At 38.5% G+C, this 20,597-nt stretch overlaps 1 protein-coding gene and 1 long non-coding RNA gene across 2 annotated transcripts in view; one reads left to right on the top strand and one right to left on the bottom strand.

Annotated features, from left to right (window-relative positions):
- The window catches only part of LOC148108258 (uncharacterized), a 40,384-nt gene extending 20,587 nt beyond the window's left edge, over positions 1-19,797 (top strand). Inside the window, exons 2-3 of the long non-coding RNA XR_015728172.1 lie at positions 19,356-19,433; positions 19,550-19,797. This is a non-coding gene — a long non-coding RNA (uncharacterized LOC148108258). The remainder of the gene's footprint in view (positions 1-19,355; positions 19,434-19,549) is intronic.
- LOC148108257 (uncharacterized) lies at positions 2,660-20,519 on the bottom strand. The gene is made up of 5 exons (XM_045786101.2): positions 20,443-20,519; positions 17,727-17,942; positions 7,908-8,034; positions 7,559-7,651; positions 2,660-5,798 (listed from the first exon to the last, which is right to left on the bottom strand). The coding sequence occupies exons 2-5, from the start codon at positions 17,802-17,804 to the stop codon at positions 3,466-3,468; spliced, it is 2,631 nt and encodes an 876-aa protein (XP_045642057.2). The 5' UTR covers positions 17,805-17,942; positions 20,443-20,519; the 3' UTR covers positions 2,660-3,465.
- Positions 20,520-20,597: the final 78 nt, after the last annotated feature.

Raw genomic sequence — 20,597 nt, 5'->3', positions numbered from 1 at the left:
TCCATAATTACATTTTATAGGTGAAGCAATTGAGGCCCAGAGGGAAAGTTTGCTGGGTTGCCCAGAATCCCTCAGCAGATCAGTGTTGACACCAGGATTTGGATCCACATCCATAGCCTTCTCTATTCTGGTTGCATCATGTGAAGCTCAGCTTGTGGTCTCCTGATGCCCTCAGATCCTCTCTAGCCCACTCTGGGCCACTAATTCCCCCAGAGGGATCTATGAAGCTAGGATCTCATCCTCAACCCTTCTCCCTCTTCCAGGTCTCCTGTCCATGCAAACAGTGGGGATGTGGAGAAGCAATGCTGGAGAACTTGCAGTAGCCATGCAGGGGCCTCATGAAGCAATGGAGGCAATGGGGAATCAGCATTATGTTAGTGGGGACCAATAGGGGAAAAGCAAATACTACCAGGATTTAACAGAGGGGTCACAGATACTGTGTTACTGGGTAATGGGCATCAACAGACTTTTTGCTGGTTATTAATGCAGGTCCTACAGAGAGTGGGAGAGTGGAGGCTCCAAAATGCAGGTCAATGTGGAGTTTATGGTGCATTATCAGTCATTGCCCTTACCTGTGGGGAGGGAAGCAGGTTAATGGCACTTACCAGTGTTTAGAGAAGTTACTGAGGGCATCACCACATGCTGAGTTTGGGATCATTACAGACTCTGCTAGGTGGGGAAATGGGAGATAATTAGTCACCATTGTTGTGATGGACAAGTAATGGAGGGAGATCATAAACCATCCTACTAGAAGTATAGAGAAAGTATCAGAAGATATTATTAATAGTTGGATGGGGAGTGGTAGCAACACAGCTCCCTATTCTAAGGACTACAGTAAGTGGTCATCCGTCACTACTTACATGGAAGTAGGAATAAATGTGGAGTATGGAGGCTGCTAGACTTTGTCACAAGTGAAATAACAGGCATTATGCTGGAGGTAACTGTAGAGGAGGCAATGAGAAAATCTCCAGACACTATTTCCTGGAATTAAGGAGGGGTGATAAACATAGTAGTGGAGTAAAAGAGGGATAACGGGGTCTCCAGACACTCTCTTGAGGGTCAGCAAACATTGTCCTAAGTTGGGGCAGAATTGTGGGTTGCAAGACATTTAGAGAAGCCCCAGATACAGTATTGGATGAGATAAAGGGGTTAATAGGTTGCCCGCCATACATTGTTCATAGACAGAGAAAGGTGTATGGGGGAATCATCAGATACTGTGAAAGGGACCTAAAGATGAATCAGACACTGATCTACAGTGGAGTAATGGGATGTGTCACAAAGCACTATGAAATTTAAGTGAGAGGGTTAAAGGGGGAATTCCCAGGCTTGCTCCCTTGACCAGGTTCTGTCCCAATCCTCAACCACTATGCTATTGTTCACAAAGGCGAGAGCATCTCTGTACAACCCCACTACTTCCCACTCCCAGTTGTTACCAGTGGACCGACCTGGAAGAACTATTCTGCTGGTTCCAATTTGGCTGCCCAGCAGCTAAGTGTTCAGTCAGACCCTCTGCCTGCATTTGAGGCCACTGCTGCCAGTCTTGGGTTGAACACCTATGCCCTGTTTGCTCTCAGCCCCTTCATACCATTAGCTCTGGCCTGCCAGAGCATGAGGAGAGGGTCCATAGGTAAGGGTCTGGGGTGGGGTAAGGTTGTGCATACTAGGGCAAAGTGCACAGGCTCTTCTAAAATGATTTCAGAGCTCACTGTGGTATTTCTGAATCATGGTAAGAAATCCTGGAACACCAAGCATCTATGTGGGATTTCCACTGCATCAGTTTTCCCTTCTTTAAAGTGGCTGGCATCAGGCCAAAAGGTTTATGGTGATGTTTCAGCTTTAGGGCCAGGAAGGAGGCACAGCCCAGGTAAAAACTAGAGATGAAAAAGCTAGAGATGGTGTTTTAGGCAAGTTGGTTCTCCCCATTGCAGCATCTTATGCTGTAATATAGAAAAGATCAAAGGGAAGTTGTGATGAACAGGGTCAACACTCCACGATGTGCATTTATGCAATGCTTGTTGTCAGGCACAAATCAAGGCTCACAGTGGAGAACAAAACAGGGAAAAACATTCCAGTTTGGGAGCCAGAGACAAAATATACAGGGTATCATGGCAATAAGTGCTATGGAGAAGTATAAAGGATAGAGGGAAGGGGGCCAAAATTTTATACCAGGCAGGAAAGCACAGGGGCCTCTGTGAAAAGGTGCCATTGGAAGACATGAAGGGGCTAAGAACACAGATATGAGGAACCTTTTTCTTCAAAGAGAGTGCAAAGGCCCTGAGGCAGGACCTGAACTGATATGTTTGAGGCACATGGGGAGAAGGTGCTTGTGGAGCCCATGGCATGAAGATGGACACAGAAAAGACATGAAGAAATGTTGGTTTTTTTAATATGAGTTACTGATTTGTTATTATTATAAATGTCAGGTCATTAAGGAAGGCAAATGAGCTGGAAGAACTATGACAGTAAAAGGGAGACTGGATGAAAAGTTGACCAAAATGATATGAAAATTCTTACATCAGAAACTTTCCTGAGGGTAATGGAGATTCACAAAATGTTATGCTGGGAGCTAAATGAGTTACTGGCAAACACAGTATCCTCAGCAGACACAGTGTTTAGCACTAATGCACTTATGGGTGTCAGAAGACAATGTGCTAGGGACTCACGAGGGTCAAAGACACTTTACTGGTAGATGATAAAGGGGGGTTACAAGTCATGATGTTAGAGGATAATGGGTCAACATACGCTTTGAGGTTTGTGTCCGTATACATAAAGAACTTTTTTACTGAGTTATCTCTTTCTTGATGGAAATACTCAGTGGGGGTTGGATACACACAACCATGTTAGATTCAACAGAAGAATGAAAAAAACACCTGACACTGTTAGACAATGTGTTCTGCAGCAAACATCTCACAGAACTTAGGGTCTGTCACTATTATATATTTTATGTTGTTCTACCATTCAACTTTTTGGCACTTTACCTATTCCACAGTAAACAGAATTATCATTAACACGACATAACATAAACTTTCTTATGCAGAATTTGGTAACAATGTTCCAACACATATATATATTTAAGTAGGCTCCATACCCAGCGCAGAGCCTGGAGCCCAACACAGGGCTCAAACTCACAACCATTAGATCAAGACCTGAGCTGAGATCAAGAACTGGGCACTCAACTGACTGAACCACCCAGGTGCCCCTGTTCCATCATATTTTTCATGAAAAGCCTTCTTCTAATCTGTCAAATTGACAAAATTACTTTTCTTCCAGTATGACTGCCTCAAGGCTTAATGAAGGTGGTGACAATGTGGGAAGGGCCCCCTGCATTCAGGGCCCTCTTCTATAGAGTAATGCATGACATTTTGATGGGGTGTTTCTACTTATGATAATATGCATATTTTCTGAACAAATTCAATGATGTACAATCAGACCCGATTTCACTGAGGTTTTCTCATACTGTTCCTCTCAAATGTGAATACTCTGATGGACACTGAGCACAGATTTCTGGACGAAGCCTTTCCCACAGACTACACACTTATAGGGTTTGTCTCCAGTGTGCGTTGTCTGGTGTTTATTTAAATTTGACCTATCTGTGAAAGCTTTCCCACACTCAGCACATACATAAGGCTTTTCTCCTGTGTGAATTCGCTGATGCACTTGGAGTTGTGATTTCTTAGTGAAAGATTTGCCACAGTCATTGCATTCATAAGGCTTCTCTCCAGTGTGAATTCTATGATGTATAATCAACTCTGACTTCTGTCTGAAGGTCTTCCCACATTCAGAACAGATGTAGGGCTTTTCTCCAGTATGAGTTTTCTGATGTTTACTGAGATTTGACCTGCCACTAAAGGCTTTCCCACAAACAGCACACACATACGGTTTTTCTCCTGTGTGAATTGGTTGATGCACCAGGAGCTGAGATTTGGAGGTGAAGGATTTTCCACAATCACTGCATTCATAAGGTTTCTCTCCAGTATGAATTCTCTGATGAGTAATGAAATTTGATTTCCGGATGAAAGCTCTTCCACACTCACTGCATACATAAGGTTTCTCTCCTGTATGAATTTTCTGATGCACAATGAGTATTGACTTCTGGTTAAAGGCTTTCCCACATTCATGGCATTCATACTGTCTTTCTCCAGTATGAATTTTCTGGTGTATATTAAGGTGTGACTTTTGGGTAAAGGCTTTTCCACAGGTACCACATTCATAAGGTTTCTCTCCAGTATGAATTCTCTGATGTGTAATCAAGTCTGACCTTTGCGTGAAGGCCTTTCCACATTTAGAACATATATAGGATTTCTCTCCTGTATGAGTTTTCTGATGTGTAATAAGATTTGACCTGTTGGTGAATGCCTTCCCACATTTAGTGCACATATAAGGTTTCTCTCCTGTGTGAATTCGTTTATGTACATGGAGTTGTGACTTGGAAGTAAAGGATTTCCCACAGTGGCCACAATTATAAGGTTTCTCTCCTGTGTGAATTATTTGATGTGCAATCAAGTGAGCCTTCTGGATGAAGGCTAGTCCACATTTCATGCATACGTATGATTTTTCCCCTGTATGAATTCTCTGATGCACTGTGAGTGCTGACTTCTGAGTAAAGGCTTTTCCACAATCTCCGCATTCATAAGGTTTTTCCCCAGTGTGAATTCTCTGGTGTATAATCAGTTCTGACCTGTACGTAAAGGCCTTACCACATTCAGTACATATGGAAGATTTCTCTCTAATTTGAACTTTCTTGTGTGTAATGAGGTTGGAACTATTGTTGAACATCTTCCCATATTCAGTATATATAAAGGGTTTCATTCTTGTGTGAATTCGTTGATGTACCTGGAGCTGTGACTTAGAAATGAAGGACTTCCCACAGTTATTGCATTCATACGGTTTTTCTCCAGTATGAATTCTTCGGTGTGCAATCAAGTGTGTCTTCTGAATGAAGGCCTGTCCACATTCAATACATATATAGGATCGCTCACCTGTATGAATCTTCTGATGCATCTTGAGTGTGGACTTTTGTGTAAATGCTTTGCCACAATCATTGCATTCATGGTGTCTCTCTCCAGTATGAATTTTTTGATGTATACTGAGATCAGAGTTATAAGAGAATCCTTTTCCACATTCACTGCATTCATAAAGTTTCTCTCCAGTATGAATTCTCTGGTGCCTTAAGAGAGAAGATACTTGGAAAAAAGCTTTTCCACATTCACTGCACTTATAGGGCTTCTCTCTAGTATGGGTTCTCTGATGTGTAATGAATTCTGGCTTCTTTACAAAAGCCTTCCCACAGTCGATGCATACATAGAGTTTTTCTCCTGTGTGAACTTTCAGATGTACCCTGAGCTGTGACTTCTGGGTGAAGATCTTTCCAAATTCAGCACATTCATAAGATTTTTCCCCAGTATGAATTTTCTGATGTTGAGAGGGTGCTTGTTTATAGCTGAGGATTTTTCCATATTGATTATGGTCCCATAACTTCTCTCCTGTTGGAGAACACTCAGGGTCAGTATAGGAAGAAATTTTACTATATTCAGTAATCTTATTAATGTTCTTTGATGCACTGTTTCTATAATGACTGTGTAAATCTAAATTATGCTTCAAAGCATTTCCAAATGAGTCACATTGATGGGGTCTTTTTGGTGGAAGAATGTTTTGGCTCACATGAATTATTTTTCTAATGTCCTTATATTCATAATCCTTTGTAGTCAAAATTTTCTTGATGAAAGCAACATCTCTTAAAGTTTTGTTTTCTCTTTGCTGATAGCTCTCTATCTCGTCACCAATCTGCCACAATTCTTCTAGAATGAAATACAACAAAATATCACTTGTAGCATCATCTTCCTTCTCAATGTAGAAAGAAGCTTTTTCAGAAATTCTCTGCTGTGACATTTAAAACCTAAACTCTCCTCAACAGAGAATGATGTTTTAGCTTGAAGACCAGTTAGTCTTTGAGCTAGCAGAGGCTAGAGGGGAGTGTCATATGGCTCATCCATGTTGAACACAGAGAAAAGGGTGAGGGTGACTCATCTGATGAAGAGGCTAGTGACAGTGGCAATAGGAAACATTCTGGGATATAATTCACTGGTTAGAGTAAATAAACATTATGAACATAACCCACCATGGACAGAAGTGGAAAAAGCAAGGCAAAGAACAAGATATACAGCACAGCAACATTTATATAAATTAATAATACCCCAAGTCACTTTAAATTTTAAAATATGCATACATTAAGAAATATGTTTCCATCATATAAAGTAATTGCCTATGGTGAGAAGTGAGATGGGTATAAAGAAATGGTAATAAATCAAAAAATAAAATACAGGCGTTCCATCCTTATCTGAAGGGGACATGTTCCAAGACCCTCAGTGGATGCCTGGATCCTCAGAAAGTAATGAACCTGATTTTTTTTTTCTTATTCAGTCAAGAACTTTCAGCTTTTCACTTAAAGGAAGCACTTTATGGATTCTCTTTGACATGTCGGAATTGCCACCATCACTACTCTTGTGCTTTGGGGCCACTGTTAAGTAAAATAAGGGTTACTTGAACAGAAGCACTGCAATATCATAAGAGTCAATCTGATAACCAAGATGGCTACTAACTGATTAATGGTCAGGGCATTTATAGCATGGATATGCTGGACAAAGGGATGATTCAACTCCCAGGCAGGATGGAGTGGGATGGCAAGAGATTTCATCATGCTACTCAGAAAGGCACACAATTTAAAACTTATGAATTGTTAATTTCTGGAATTTTCCATTTAGTATTTTCAGATTACGGGTGACTATTGGTAACTGAAACTACAGAAAGTGAAATTACAAATAGGGCCAACTACTGTAATAGAGAATCTTTACCCAGACTGATGATGACAGTGTGCCCTGAATGAGGACCGTGATTAAGCTCAAACTTCATCATGTGAAGTATAGAAATAAAACAATTACAAAAATCAGTCAACGAGGCAAAGAGACCCCAGCTAGGGTGAAGTCAACCCACATCAGAAGGAAATATCGGAAAGTACTCCTAAAGGTTAAGAGACAATTACCCCCAAGTCATCAGTTGGGTTAAAGGCATGGGGAATGAGGAAACAAGAAATCTTATATGTCAGTGCCTATGGAGGAAATAGGAAGAGAGGCTGGTTGGAGTTAATGTTCTGAAGCATTCCATAGTGGAAAGACAGAGGACTACCAGAAGTGGGAGTGTGTGCCTTATAGTAACTTTGAAAGAAAGATCCATGAATGCCTGAATGCATAAAGAATCCTGGACCATGCGGAAGGCAGAAAGAAAAAGAATGGTTGAGAAAAGGAGCATAATGAAGGAAACCTGTAATGAGGCAGATTGGCATGTGATCCAGATTCCAAAAAGCTAATGAAAAAGATGAATAGGCATGATGAAGCCATTTGGTTATTTGAGAGGCCAATGTCAAGGGTTTTCAAGCAATACAAAAAAAAATTAAAGCCTTCCAAAAGAGTCATCTTAATAGCATTTCAAAGATGCCAGTCTTTCTCAAGACAGCTGAGATTTGCTTCCCTTTCTCCCATCTGTCTGGGTCACACTCACTCACCTGGACAGTTCTGATGTGGGCTCTCACCCTGCAATGCCCATGGCTCCTTTCCTTGCTCCAACATGAAAACTTCTGGTTGGGGAACTTCATACCCTGTTCGTAAGAAATGATAAAGGACTGGATCCAGCTAATTGTGTTTCAAAGTGCAATCAATAAAGTCTTGTTCAATGAACTTTCTTCTTCAGTAATGTAACCATATATTTCTGGGAACAGAGTAACATTCAGAATGCCCAAGGGGATAAAGAATCCTAGACAAATCAAGGACAAAACCATCATACTTCAGATGTCTCACAGCATTCAGCAACTGAGAATGGGAACACTCTGTGTGGACCCAAGTGACTGTGCTTACCTACAGAGAGCAGGTGACTGTAGGTCTCCAGCATCACATCCCGGTACAGGTTTCTCTGTGCAAGATCTAGATGCTGCCACTCCTCTCTGCTGAAATCTACAGCCACATCCCTGAAGGACACCGATCCCTGTAAGGGCACATTCCTATTCAATGTGAATAATTAGCTTTGGGGGATGGAAAGACTATATTTAGGAATATGGAATGTGGGTTTTGTTGTTAATTTACTTCCTCTTTTTTTTTAATTTTAAAAGATTTTTTTATTTAACAGAGAGAGAGAGCAAGAGTGGGAGGGGCAGAGGGAGAGGGAGAGAGAATCTCAAGCAGACTCCACTCTGAGTGCAGAGCCCGACGTGGGGCTCGATCTCATGACCCTGGAATCATGACCTGAGCCGACACCAAGAGTCGGACATCCAACCGACTGCACCACCCAAGTGCCCCTACTTCCTCTTTTTAAAAACTCACCTCCCATTTCCCTAACATTTTATTATAGAAAATTTTGAACATATGGAAAATTTAAAAGAAACTGTATATCCACCACTCAGGATCTATCATTAACATTTTAGTCTATTTGTTTTATCACACATTTAGCCATCCTTTTATCCATCCATCAATCCATCCTACTTTTATACAGTTCAGAGTAAACTATAAATGCCAGTACACTTTGTCCTAAATACTTAAGAATGCAAATCATTAACCAGAATGCAGTATTTGTTTACCTTCTTAAGGTAAAATTTACTCACAATGAAATGTACAAATCCACAATATATCATTTGAAGTTTTGATTACACAGATGTATAATACAGGAGTTTTTAAAAAATGGTATTTCATACAGGGTGCATATTGAATATCTAGTTTTACACAATATTTTGTGGAAGAAAGAAATCCAATAAAGAATTTCTGCCATTTGTTCTATACTACAGTCAGTTTATCACTTTTCAAAACTAAAGAAGGAAATAGGCTCTCTTGGGGTGCCTGGGTGGCACAGCGGTTAAACATCTGCCTTTGGCTCAGGGCGTGATCCTGGCGTTATGGGATCGAGCCCCACATCAGGCTCCTCTGCTATAAGCCTGCTTCTTCCTCTCCCACTCCCCCTGCTTGTGTTCCCTCTCTCGCTGGCTGTCTCTATCTCTGTCGAATAAATAAATAAAATCTTTAAAAAAAAAAAAAGAAATAGGCTCTCTTTTAGTCTTCTCGCAAGTGGATGAATGACCCGTAATACAGTTTCTGAGCAATTTAGGAGCAGTCATCATGCTAGTCCTGGGAACAAAGAAATGAATTATTTTTCTAATCTTCTAGCAACTTAAAAGTCCTAAGATTTAAAAGGAGGAAAAAAGAAGACACACATTTACTAAAGTGTCAAAAAGTAAATCTCTTACGTAGAACACACTGAGAACCCAAAAAAGGGAAAGGTGTATTTGGCATGGGACTATAACTTTTTATTAGTTGAATTTAAGTTGAAAGATGGTAAGTGTAGGGTGTCTGGGTGGCTTAGTCGGTAAGCATCTGCCCATGGTTCAGGTCATGATCCTAGGGTCCTAGGATCAAGTTCTACACTGGGCTCCCTGCTCAGTGAGGAGTCTGCTTCTCTCTCTGCCCCCCCAACTGGTGTGTGGACTCTTGCTCTCTCTCGCAAAAATAAATAAAATCTTAAAAAAAAAAAGGAAAAAAGAAAGATGATAAGTGTAATACAAAATGGAGGGTAGGGAAGGTCATTTCCCAGAGAAAACAAGTAAAGGTGAGAGACAGGAAAATACGTGATGAGTTTGAGGAACACTAAATAGCTCTATATAATGGAGAGAAGTCTACATGTTATGTCTAGAAGGTGGTTATGGAAAAAACAGTTTGATCACAGAACAAGTAAGGATTTTTTACTTTCAGTAAAGGTAATTAATTAGATTTATATTAATTTTTTTCATATAAGATCCCTATTGCAGGATAACCAAATAAATGATGAGGAAAAGTTTCTTATAGAATGATGCTAGCTAATAAATGAATAAGTTAGGACAGAATTAGAATATCATAATTTTGTAATTCCTATGAAATAATGAATTTATTCAGTAATCATTAATGGTTGCTTAACTGTTTCAAGTGAAAGGCTGAAGAGAAGTTTACAATGGATGGACCATTTATAACATCTATATCCAATGATCAATTTTAACATTACAAAAAGAGAGAGAACCAAAAATTATGTACCTCATGAAATGATAAATTGATTTCATTATAACATCCATTAAGTATTCTTATCAAAGAAAAAGAAAAATCCAATCTGAATCTTTTAAGCCTCTGGATGAAACAAATCATACATAGATAAAGTGAAAGAAGAACATATTGAACAATATTAAGACTGAAATGTCAGCTAAATCCAGAAGGCAGCAAATGGCTCATTTCTTCAAAAAATAAATTACAATAAAAAAAAAAACAGTGGAAGGGAATCTTTTCTTTATTAAAAGAGACTTTAAGTGGTGCCCTGGGTCAGTTGGTAAAGCAGGTGACTCTTGATCTCAGGGTAGTGAATCTGAGTCCCACATTGGGTGTAGAGATTACTTAAAAATAAAATCTTGGGAAAAAAAGAGAGAGAGAGAGAATTAAGAGTCATACTAACCAAATCCAACTTGTAGACTTTGGCCCTTCACTAAAACAAACCAACATTAAAAAGACATTTATGACGCATTTTAAAAAACTCAAACAATAACCAGGTACTAGATGCTATCTAGAAATTAGTTGTTTTAGGTGTGATAATGACTTACTGGTTATGTTAAAAAAAAAGAAAGAAAGAAAGAATTCTCATCTCTTAGAGACACATGTCAAAGTATTTACAGATAAGAGAGGTGTTTGGGATTTGCTTTAAAATAATCCAGCAGCTAAAGGGGCAGGAAGGTGGTTTTAGATGGAATTAGAATGACAGAATATTGATGACTACTAAAGCTAGATGGTAAGCACAACAGATAAAGGGCTCCGTAGACTACTCTCTTTAGTTTTGTATAAATTTACTTCTTTTCATAATAAAATATTTTTTAAAAACATGATCCTCCATGTTAAAAAAGTTTAATCTGTAAATGTATAATTGAAGGAATGGCTATTTCTACCTGGAGTCATAAACATTTTTTAAAAAAAGGATTATAGAAGGGGGCTGGGTGGCTCAGTCAGCTGAGTGTCCAACTCTTGGTTTCAGCTCAGGTCATGATCCTGTGGGTTATGAGATGGAGCCCCATGATGCCTCTGTGCTCAGTGGGGAGTCGGCTTGGGGGTTCTCTCCCTCTGCCCCTCCCCCCACTCACCCACACACACACTCTCTTTCTCAAATAAATAAATAAATCTTAAGGAAAAAAAAGGATTATAGGGAGCTGAATACCCACACTCAGCAATTACAGAAACAGTACACAGGAAATAATCAATGATATAGAAGAACAAACAATAGGATCTAATCAATATTTATAGAATACTCCAACTAACAGCAGTGAAGTACACATTCTTTTCAAGCACCCATAGAACAATGACCAAGACAGGTCATAACCTAGCCTGTGAAACAAATGGTGACAAATTTGAAAGAATTGAAATAATACATAGTGTCTCCAACCATAATGGAATCAAACTAAAAATCAGTAACAGGGGCGCCTGGGTGGCACAGCGGTTAAGCATCTGCCTTCGGCTCAGGGCGTGATCCCAGAGTCCTGGGACGGAGCCCCACATCGGGTTCCTCTGCTGGGAGCCTGCTTCTTCCTCTCCCACTCCCCCTGCTTGTGTTCCCTCTCTCGCTGGCTGTCTCTATCTCTGTCGAATAAATAAATTAAAAAATCTTTAAAAAAAAAATCAGTAACAAAGACAACAGAACAATCTGCAAAGGAATTATATTACAAAATAGTAACAAAAACTATCTAGAAAGCCACAAAACATTTGGAAATTAAACAACACATTTCTAAACCTGTATGTCAAAGAGGAATTCTCAGAAGAAATTTAGAAAATACACAGGACTGAAAGAAACTGAAAATACAATGTATCAAAATCTGTGGGATACAGATAAAGCAATGCTGAAAGAGAAATTATAGCACTAAATGCTTACATTAGAAAAGGGAAAACAATCCAATTAAAAAATGGGCAAAGGATCTGAATGAACATTTTTCCAAAAACATACAGGAAGCCAACAGGTACATGAAAAGGTGCTTAACATCACTAAACATTAGGGAAATGCATATCAAAACCATAATTAGATACCTTACACCTGTCAGAAAGACTATTATCAAAACAAAACAAAACAATAATTACTGATGAGGAAGTACAGAAAAGGGAAGCCTTGTGCACTGTAGGTAAAAATGTAACTTGGGGGGAGGGGTGCCTGGGTGACTCCGTAGGTTAAGTGGCCAACTCTTGACCTCAGCTGGGGGTCTTTTTTTTTTTTTTTTTTAAGATTTTATTTATTTGACAGAGATAGAGACAGCCAGTGAGAGAGGGAACACAAGCAGAGGGAGTGGGAGAGGAAGAAGCAGGCTCACAGCGGAGGAGCCTGATGTGGGGCTCAATCCCATAACGCCGGGATCACGCCCTGAGCCAAAGGCAGGCGCTTAACTGCTGTGCCACCCAGGCGCCCCTCAGCTCAGGTCTTCATCGCAGGGTCATGAGTTCAAACCCCCACACTGGGGCTTCATGCTAAGTATAGAGCTTACTTTAGGAAAAAAAAAAAGTAAACTGGTGCAACCATTATAGAAAACAGTAAAGAGGTTCCTCAAAAACTAGAACTACCATATGATCCAGCAATTACGTGTCTGGGTATTTACCCAAAGGAAATGAAAACAAACCCAAAAAGATATATGCAGGGATGCCTGGGTGGCCCAGTCCGTTAAAAATCCGACTCTTGGTTTTGGCTCAGGTTATGATTTCATGGGTTATGAGATCAAGCCCTGCATCGGGCTCTGCGCTCAGCATGGAATCTGCTTGCAATTCTCTCTCCCTCATTTATTAAATAAATAAACCTTAAAAATATATATGTACCCCCATGTTTACTGCAGCACTGTTTATAATAGCCAAGACATGGAAGCAACCTGTGTCCATCAATGGATGAATGGATAAAGAAAATGTGATACACATACATACACACACAAAATGTAATATTATTCAGCCATAAAAAAGGAAAGAAGTCTTGCCATTTGTGACAGCATGGATGGACCTTGAAGATATTATGCTAAGAGAAATAAGTCAGACAAAGAAGTACAATTACCATATGATCTCGTTTATATGTAAATCTCAAAATGAAACAGAACAAAATTTAAAAAGTCACAGACACAGGGGCGCCTGGGTGGCTCAGTCGTTAAGCGTCTGCCTTCGGCTCAGGGCGTGATCCCGGCGTTCTGGGATCGAGCCCCACATCAGGCTCCTCCACTGGAAGCCTGCTTCTTCCTCTCCCACTCCCCCTGCCTGTGTTCCCTCTCTCACTGGCTGTCTCTCTTTCTCTGTCAAATAAATAAAATCTTAAAAATAAATAAAAAAGATTTAAAAATATACTGAAGAAGGTGTATTCTCAAAACAGAGCATTTCAGAATAGGCATGAGTGGATAGTCAGTCATGAGATCCCTGCACAATTCATGTGAGACAATAAGAATTTCTTACTTACTTAACGTTAAGGCTGGAGTAGTAAAGCTATAGAAGGGATTATAATAAGGAGATAAAATTGTTATCAGGTGTGAAGGTGAGAAAAAGGGACTCAATTATCAGTTATTCAGTACAACTGTTGATTTGTACATATTGAAAATTAGGTGATAAGACATATACAAGGATCTACACTAAGTAGTTAAATAGAGAGCTAGTATGGAGATGAAGATTCAGGAGTTGTACGTACAGGGCAGGCCACCGTATTCAGGGGAGGGAAAGAGCATACAGGAAGGGCAAGGATAGAGAAAGTATATCTATATCTGTGGAAGGTATATCTTAGATATATGTATTTTTTAAAGATTTTATTTATTTATGTGACAGCGAGACAGCCAGCGAGAGAGGGAACACAGCAGGGGAGTGGGAGAGGAAGAAGCAGGCTCCCAGTGGAGGAGCCCCATGTGGGACTCGATCCCGGAAGGCCGGGATCACGCCCTGAGGTGAAGGCAGACGCTTAATGACTGTGCTACCCAGGCGCCCCTTCCTTAGATATTTTTAATATCTAAAATTATGATTTTGTTATTTCTTCATATAAATAGATGTATATATGTAGCTTTGACTCCTTACCAAATGAGCTTTTTTTTTTTTAAGATTTTATTTATTTATTTATTTGACAGAGAGAGACAGCAAGAGAGGGAACACAGCAGGGGGAGTGGGAGAGGGAGAAGCAGGCTTCCCGCTGAGCAGGGAGCCCGATGTAGGGCTCGATCCAAGGACCCTGGGATCATGACCCAAGCCGAAGGCAGATGCTTAATGACTGAGCCACCCAGGCACCCTCCGAATGAGCTTCTTATAAACAGTTTATCCAGGAAAATATCTCCTCATTCAAAGACAATAATAAACATCTCCTGATGTACAACGATACTATAGCAAAAAGAATGAGAGAAAAAAAAAAGAAGAAATTAAAAGGAACATGCTAGAAATAAATTGCCACAATATAGAAGAAAACACATTCACCATGATTTCAAGGAATTCACTAAAACAATTAAGTACCTAAAATAAATAGGAATCTAAGAGTCCAAGGAAGAAATAATGGGCAAACAGGCTAAAGAAAATGGTTATGTAAATTAAAAAAAAAATAAATTGGCAGAACTCAGTAAAGAAGTGCAAATGAAAAAGCAACACAGAAATGGGAGGTCTCTCTGAAAGCAATAAAACACCATGTGAAAACACAAAAAGTGGCAAGGAGCAGATTAAGACAAGTGAGCAACATGAAATGGAAATAAGGACTTTTAAAGGAAAATAGAAAAAAAATAGAGGTCAATAAAAACCATCTAACAAATAAAAGAATCCTGGAAGTGGAAGCACAGAACTTTCATCATTAGTCGCAGTATAAATTTAATAGATATTGTCTAAAACAAAAGATTAAAAGATTTAGTTCAAAAAAAAAAAAAAGAGAGGGAGGCAAACAATAAGAGACTCTTATCTATAGAGAACAAACTGAGGGTTGCTGGAGAGGAGGAGGGCAGGGGATGGGCTAGATGGGTGATGGGGATTAAGGGGGCACTTGTGATGAGCACTGGATGTTATATGCAAGTGATGAATCACTAAATTCTGCTCCTGAAACTAATATTACACTATATGTTAACTAACTAGAATTTAAATAAAAACTTGAAATAGTAATAAAAAAAAATTGAGTTCAAGATGTTAATGTGATAAAGATCACATTAAAAGAACCAACCATATAGAAAAGAATCCAAACCTTCAAAATTACCAGAAAGGACACAGAACCCAAGCAAGAATACAGAGTATAAGGTGAAAGATACATAAAAAGTATCTTTATCAGAAATGTACGCAAAATACATCTTTCCAAACTGCTATACAGAAAAAGTGCACAAGGACTCTGAAGGATGACAGTAAAAGGATGAGCAAAAGACTTATCTGGAAATGCCAACTGAAAGGAAACAAGAACCTCCATCTTAATATCGGAGCTGAATTCTAGGGAAAAAATATTAAACAATCCAAAATTAATTTCAGACGTCATTACTATCACCACACCAAATTTCATAGCATCGAAGTTTATGAACAGAAACTACAGATAAATATAGGCAGAAATATATTTGTGGTGGGAAACAGTCTCTCTCAGCTCCAACAGATAAAGTAAAAACAAAATAAAACAAAACACACTGTACAAACCTCACAACTATGTAAGATAGCTTATTGATAAGACAGCAAATTCTATATCCTGAAACATTCACATGCCTATATAACATTCAGAAATATTGAACATAAAATTTGCAAACACACATACTTTACACAGAACTTAACACCAGGGCAAATAAATCTCTCCAAAGCTGCAATCATAATTTTATTAAAAGTAGAATTAGCTTAAATGAAAATCTTAATATCTAAAAGTGAAAATGTGGTAAATAGTAAAGGTCTGGTGAGAAATTTAATATGTTCCTAGAAACTCACCCACTCCATCTAGATTTTTATATTTATTTGCATACGACAAATTATTTTTCTAAATTATTTCTGAACACTGTTTTGCTGTATATCTTATCTTTTGATATATAGCAGTTTTATTATTTTTGATATATTTTATTATTTTAACTTTGGAGTGGACTGCTGAGAAAATAATGTCTGTTTCACATGTGTCCCTATGATAAACCCTATTTGGCCACTGTTTTCATGTACTCTTGAATTCAGTTAGTTAATACATTTATGGCTTCTGAATCTAATTTCCAGTTCTTTTACTGTTCTTGACTGGTTTGGGCATCAAGACTAACATAGTAAACAAAATAAAACAAACACCACAAACAAGGTTGGGAATAATTTTAGATATCAACTTTACCTAAAACTTTGGCATAAAGATCAACTTAATCCACCTGACATTTTCCACCATTTTTGACTGTGTAGGAAATGTTTGATGAACACTTTAATTTCTTCAAGGCCTTCTGAACCATCTGTATTTACCAATTTTGACATTTATTTTTTTATAAAAGTATATCCCTTTTGTTTAGGTTTTCATATTTTTGTACGATTTTGTATAATATTCATTCAAGATTGTTTTAATCTTTGATAAAGAAGTAACCATCTCTCCTGTTTTGTTACATACCCCAGTGTATCTTTACTCCCTGTTCCTGATCACCACATTCAGAAGCCACTTATGCTTCTGTTAGACATCTTCATCAATTATGTTTGTTCTCTACGTGACTAATTTCTTCCCTTATTTTATTGTTATTTTCTAGTCCTTATTGTTATTTTACATTTATTGAATTCTTTTTCTAACTTTTTCAGTTCTAAATGTTACTCAGACCTGAGGTCTTTCCCCCCAAAACTTCCAGGATTCCTTAAAAAGGCCTTTAAACCTATATTTTTCCCCCTCTATCTAGAATTTAGCTTTGCTACATAAACTTTAAAATGTAATTCTTTATTTAATTGAAATTAAACTCAAGGAATTTTCTAAGCCCCTTTATGGTTTTCCCTTTAAAGAATATTTATGTAGAAAAAAATTTAAAGTTTTCAGATACGAGGGTTTCTTTTGCTAGCCTTTTACTTTTTTTAAACTATTTTTTATAAACTGTGGTAAAATGTACAGTTCAGATATTAAGTCTATTCCCAACATTGTACAAAAAGTCTTTTACTTTGTATTTCTTTTTTTTTTTTTTAATAATGATTTTTTATTATATTATGTTAGTCACCATACTTACTTTGTATTTCTAATTTAATGCTCTTGGTTACAGAGTAAAATCAACATTATAGCAAAGTTTCATATTTTTTGTCTGCCTGGATTAATGTTTTTGGAAGTAGTTCATAAAATAGATCAATGAAGAACCAACATCTAAAAAACAAATTAAAAAAAAAAGAACAGAGAAATATTTACTTATGTGGGGAGAAAGAGTTTAAGAAGAAATAAAGAAATACTTCCAGCATTGTGCACAAAAATGTTTTCTAATCAGGAATATTACCCTCAGCCAAAGATCAACATAGCATGAGAACAAAAGAAAAGGCAGTTTTTGACATTCCACCTCTCCACCGTCATACAATTGGCCTCTGGATGTGGAGACACCCATGTGTTGCTCATTCTTGGCAGTAAGATCAAGATTTGCCTCAGGGAAGTAAAAGAGTCTGGTTGCTTCCTGTGACCCATCTGCCGCTGCCCAGAGGCTCTGGTGACATATCGGAGATATCTACTCCCAGGATGAATCCCTTCCCCCTGGAATTCATCCTTCTCACCTCATATGAATTGTCACGTTCCTCTGGAACCAGGACCAGGGATTTCTGGGGAGAGGTCCGATTAGCTGACATGGTCATGGTAGGTCTCAAACTTTATTCTCTCAGGAGCCTAAAGCTTTGTAGACATCTGTAAACTCAAGCAGAGCTGCTGGAGAGAGGCAGGCTGGAGTCTGGAGAAAGATCTAATGCAGGGGCTCCCCAGAGACACCAAAAAACCTAGAAAGACAATGTCCACATGGTCAGATACTAGATATTCATCACACAAACCTTCTTGTGAACACCAAGGTGAAGGTCCCTGAACTAGACACATAGAGCAGAAGCTCTCAAACCTACGTGTGGATTCAAAACACTTGGAGGACTTCTTAGAATACAGTTAAAAATCCTCAACCTCACTCCCAGTTTCTGATTTAATAGGCCTAGGGTAGCAATTGTTTTAGCCCAGTTAAGCTGCTGTAATAAAATACCGCAGACTGGGCAGCTTATAAACAACAGAAATTTATTGCTCACAGTTCTGGAGGCTGGAAAGTCCAAGATCAAGGAGACATTATAGTCACATTTTAGTCAGGGGCCTCTTCCTGGTTCATAGCCAGCACCTTCTCACTGTGTCTTCACCTGGTAAAAGGGGCTCAGGAGCTATGTGGGACGTTTTATAACAGCACTAATCATTTATGAGCGCCCCACCTCCATGACCTAATCAGTTCCCAAAGGCCTCACCAACTAATATGATATTTCTGGAGATTAGGATTTCAACATCGAAATTCTGGGGGAACACAAACATTCAGACCATGGCAGGGCCTAAGAATTTGCATTTCTAAGTAGTGCCCAGGTGCTGTTGATGCTGCTAGTCCAGGCACCACACCTTGAGAACCAGTGCTGTGGAGAATATAAAGTTTAATAAAACCTGTGATGAGAATTAGTCATGAGATATGGAGTAATATTACTTAAAATTAGAACTGCAGCTCTGCTATCTTTCAGCTATGAGAATATGAAGAAGTTCCTTCCATGCTAGTTTCAAAAATGAGGATGGAAGTATCTATTTCACAGAGTTATAAAAATTGAATGAGATGATGCTCATAAAGTATTCAACATCTCCCTGGCACACAAGAAGCATGTAATAAATATCAGCAATTACCATTCTCTATTAGATATTAAAACTTAATATAAAAACAATGTAATCAAACAGAGACAACAACAGCTCAGACAGTACTGACACATATATAACAAAAATAACATCCAACTGAGTGTGCACAGGACATTTATTGTGTAAGTGGCACTGACATAACTGACCATCCACCTGGAAAAAAAAAACCTATATCACACATTATACATTAGACTGAACTCCAGTAGGACTAAACATTTAAGTATATGTATTTTATAAACCCCAAAATATATCTAAATAAATTTTAGTAGTATATGTTTGTATGAACATTGTGGTGGGGTGGGAGAGATCCTTATTACACATGTGAGAAAAACCAGAAGCTATTAAAAGAAAAAACAGGTATTTCTGGTTAGGTGATATTTCTTAATTATATACTAAAGTACACTTTAAAAATAAAAATGAAGAAATATACATATAAAATTTCAATATGTAACAGTAAGTTATCTCTAAATTTTTTTTAAAAAATCTAGCAATCAATATGGAAAAAGAAGCCCAGAAAAAAAATCTGAACAGAGTACATGAAAATTCACAAAAAGGAAATTTAAAAGGTAATTACTAAAAAGATGCCAATTTTACTAACAGGAAAAGTGCATTACAGCAATTACATATAATTTCTCCTAGGAATAGTAAAAACTTATTTATTTCATTTTATTTTATTTTTTAGGTAGGCTCCAACCCCGTCGTGGAGCCCAAGGCAAGGTTTGAGCTCACCACCCGGCGATCAAGACCTGAGCCAAGATTAAGAGTGGGTAGCCAATCGACTGAGCCACGAAGGTGCCCAGTAAAAACTTCTTTTTAAAAAATCCAGTGCTGGAAAGTATTTGGGAAATGAACCGTTTTAAAAATTATTGGTGGGAGCTTGAATTGTTATGGTATCTTTATTTACTCATATATATTATTAAAAATAAGCAACTGTTACCAATAATAGTTTCAAATATACAAAGCAGATACTGACAGAAGGAAGAACTAGTAGACAAATCACCACTCCAGTGAGTTTACCTTTCTCTGGAATTAATTAAGCAGACAAAATAAACTGAGAATATACATGAAGTAATACAATAGAGAACACACATTGTTTTGACCTAATAGATGTGACATTTATGAAAACCGACCAAGAACTAGACGGTAAAGTAATTTTTAAACTCGAGCATTACCCAGAGGCGTTATATGAAATGGACAACGCACTTCTAAATAACTCATGGATGAAAGGAAAAAAATAACTAAAAATTAAAAAAACCTAGTACTTAGCTTTGAACAATAATATGCTACACATCAAAACTTATGAATGTTTAGAAAGCAAGCTCATCACAGACCCCACCGACCCCCATAACTGACTAAACAGCTCAATGACAACTGACTCCCACCACTGAGCCCACAAATCCCACACTCATCTCAAAGATTCCCATCACTGACCCAAGAGACTCCCATCACTGTTCTCACAGCAACGGACGCCACAGACTCTTCACCACTGAGCCCCAAACCGCCATCACTCACTCTGTGGACAACACCCCCATCATCGACCCCACAGAAGCCCTTATCACGACCGACCAAAATTACCTCAGAGACCTCTCGGAATTAAAATGCGGAGGAACTCCAGACACCAGCGGCGAAAAGCCTTCGAGGACCACTTCCGCTTCCGGTCTGGCCTGTAGGACCGCCTCTCCCTGACCATAGCTAGTGCGCATGCTCTGAGTACGTCGGAAGCCTCATAT

Source organism: Ursus americanus, chromosome 21, assembly GCF_024610735.1.
Source record: "Ursus americanus isolate L20-20 chromosome 21, mUrsAme1.1.p, whole genome shotgun sequence".
Classification (NCBI taxonomy): domain Eukaryota; kingdom Metazoa; phylum Chordata; class Mammalia; order Carnivora; family Ursidae; genus Ursus; species Ursus americanus.
The sequence above is the reverse complement of the archived record's forward strand: the minus strand, read 5'-3'. Positions and strand labels throughout refer to the sequence as shown.

Excerpts from the sequence above, each read along its gene's own strand:
- LOC148108257 (XM_045786101.2), bottom strand. The coding sequence starts at position 17,804 with ATGACCATGTCAGCTAATCGGACCTCTCCCCAGAAATCCCTGGTCCTG. Across the intron at positions 8,035-17,726 it reads AACGTGACAATTCATATGAG|GGATCGGTGTCCTTCAGGGA; the intron begins GTGAGAAGGATG and ends GTGCCCTTACAG. Across the intron at positions 5,799-7,558 it reads CCCACATCAGAACTGTCCAG|AAGAATTGTGGCAGATTGGT; the intron begins GTGAGTGAGTGT and ends ATTTCATTCTAG.